The sequence below is a fragment of the Rhea americana genome, unplaced genomic scaffold (assembly GCF_003343005.1).
Source record: "Rhea americana isolate MKP2758 unplaced genomic scaffold, rheAme1 scaffold_1086, whole genome shotgun sequence".
NCBI classification, from domain to species: domain Eukaryota; kingdom Metazoa; phylum Chordata; class Aves; order Rheiformes; family Rheidae; genus Rhea; species Rhea americana.
The window spans coordinates 4,134-6,330 of record NW_028185135.1 but is presented as its reverse complement, the minus strand read 5'-3'; the positions used below and the strand labels follow the sequence as shown (position 1 = coordinate 6,330).

At 64.5% G+C, this 2,197-nt stretch overlaps 1 protein-coding gene across 1 annotated transcript in view; it reads left to right on the top strand.

The window, feature by feature from the left end:
- Positions 1 to 1,284: 1,284 nt before the first annotated feature.
- Positions 1,285 to 2,197, top strand: part of LOC146601182 (uncharacterized) — a gene marked incomplete at its 3' end in the record, with an annotated part of 4,568 nt that continues 3,655 nt past the window's right edge. Inside the window, exon 1 of the mRNA XM_085310954.1 lies at positions 1,285 to 2,146. Coding sequence (XP_085167080.1) covers positions 1,493 to 2,146 — 654 coding nt within the window. The remainder of the gene's footprint in view (positions 2,147 to 2,197) is intronic.

Below are 2,197 nucleotides of genomic sequence, written 5' to 3'. Positions count from 1 at the left end.
TCCCCCCAGTTTCACTTGGTGTCACCCGGCGCCACTCTGCATCTCCCTGGTGTCGTCTGGTGCCAACCTATATCCCCCCCCCGGCGTCACACAGTATCATCTTGCGTTCCTGTGGTGTCACYTGGTGTCACCTGGCACCACCCAGCGTCACCTGGTGTCACCCGGCGCCAGCCTGCATCCCCCCGGTGTCACCCGGCGCCACCCCGCATCCGCCTAGTTTCATCTGGTGCCATTCTGTATAGTGCGAGTGTTGTCCAGCGTCACCCTGCACCTTTGTGGTGTCACCTGGTGTCACCCGGCATCACCCAGTATTCTCCTGGTGTCACCTTGAATCTTCTTGGTGTCACCCGGTGCCACACTCCATCCTTGCAATGTCACCTGCTGTCACTTTGCATCCCACGGGTGTCACCCCGTGCCACGCTGCGCCCCCCCAGTGTCACCCAATGTCACTTTGCATTTGCTTGTTGTCACCCGGTGCCACCCCGCAGTTTTGCGGTGGTGCGCTGGGTCCGGCTGGCGGTGCGCGCTGTCACTTTGTATTTTTGAACCTGCTGGTGTCACCGTGTATTTTTGTGTTGTCACAGCRTGCGTCGCTGGTGGCACTTGGCGTCAGCGGCTCTCCGCCTGTATCTGCTCGATGGTGTTTTTCAGCTTTCGGGGGTCACCTGGTGCCATTTTATATTTTCCAGGTGTCACCTGGTAGCGTCACATGGTGTCACCTAGCACACACCTGGTGACACCTGGTGCCACACGGTGACACCCTGCGTCTCCCCGGTGTCGGTTTCTGTCTCTCTGGTGCCACCCGGTGTCACGTGGTGTCACCCGGTGCCGCCTGGTGTCGCGTTACACCCCGCACCCGGTGTCGCGGGCGCTGCCCGGGTGGCACCTGGCGGCACTGCGCACCCCCGCGGTGACACCCCGCGTCCTTCTCGCCCGGCAGCACCTCACGCTCCGCTTGTGTGGCGGTTGTGTTTTCCGGGTGTCACTTGGTGTGTTTTTGGTGGCACCAAGTGTCAGTCGGTGTCACCCAGGGTTGTTTTACACCCTGCAGCATCACACGGTGTTTTGGTGGTGTCGCCTCGTATGAGCTGTTGTCACCTTACATGCTACAACAGTATTTAGCGTTTCTAGGTGTCACCCAGTGCTTTGCATGTTTTTTGTAACTACTTGTGTGCGATTGGTGTTGTTTGGTGTTCACCAGTGTCAAGTCACCTATTTCCGGCGTCAGCTGGAGTCTTTGCGGCGTCACCCGGCGTTTCCAGGCTGTCGTGCTGTATCTTAGCAGCCGTCACCGCTTACGTCCTGGGTGTCACCGTGTGTCACCCGGTACCGTTTTGGTGTCACTGCCTGGTACCTGGTGTCACCCCACAACCCCCCATGAGACCTGTTACGTTGTGGTGCCGCCCGGTGTCAGCCTACATCCCCCACGTGTTTCCTGTTTTCTTCCCTGTGTAGTTTTTTATCCCTGGGCTGTCAGCCAGTATCAGTTGAAATGTCACCTGGTGTCACCTGTACTGTCACCGGGTCACTCCCCAGCGCTGTGTCACCCCTGGGGGGTCCCGATGTCCTCTCAGTGCCGCTCTCTGTCCCGTCCGGTGTCACCGTCACCCCGTTGTCACCTGGCGCCGCCCCACGTCACCCCCCCGGTGTCACCCGGCGCCCGGGTGTCACCCGGCCCGCGCTGACCCCCGGTCCCGCGCAGATGTCCAGCTCCCCGCTGTCGAAGAAGCGCCGCGTGTCCGGGTCCGAGCCGCCGACGGGCTCCAGCCGCGCCGCCGTCCCCAGCGTCCCGCCCGCGTCACCCAGCGCCACCCCCGCCAACGTGAGTGTCACCCCACCCCGGGGGGGGGGAGGGGAGAGGGGGGGTCCCCCGGCCCCCCGCGGCCGCCCCCGGGCGACGGGAGCGTCACCCGGCGGCGCCCGCTGTCACCCCGAGCCGTCCCCCGGCGACCGGAGCGTCGCCCGGTGTCACCCGCGTGTCACCCGGCGCCGCTCTGCGCTGCCCCCGGCAACGGGAGCGGCGCGCGGTTGTCACCCGGCCGCCGCGCGGCGTCAGCCGCTGTCACCTGGCGCCTGCCAGCGTCACCTGTGCCACCCCCTAGGGTGTTCCTGGGGCCACCCCGGTGGCGTTGCCGACTGTCGCCTGGTTGTCACCCGGTGCGGCACGCCGTCACCCGCATCACCCCCAGCCCCACAT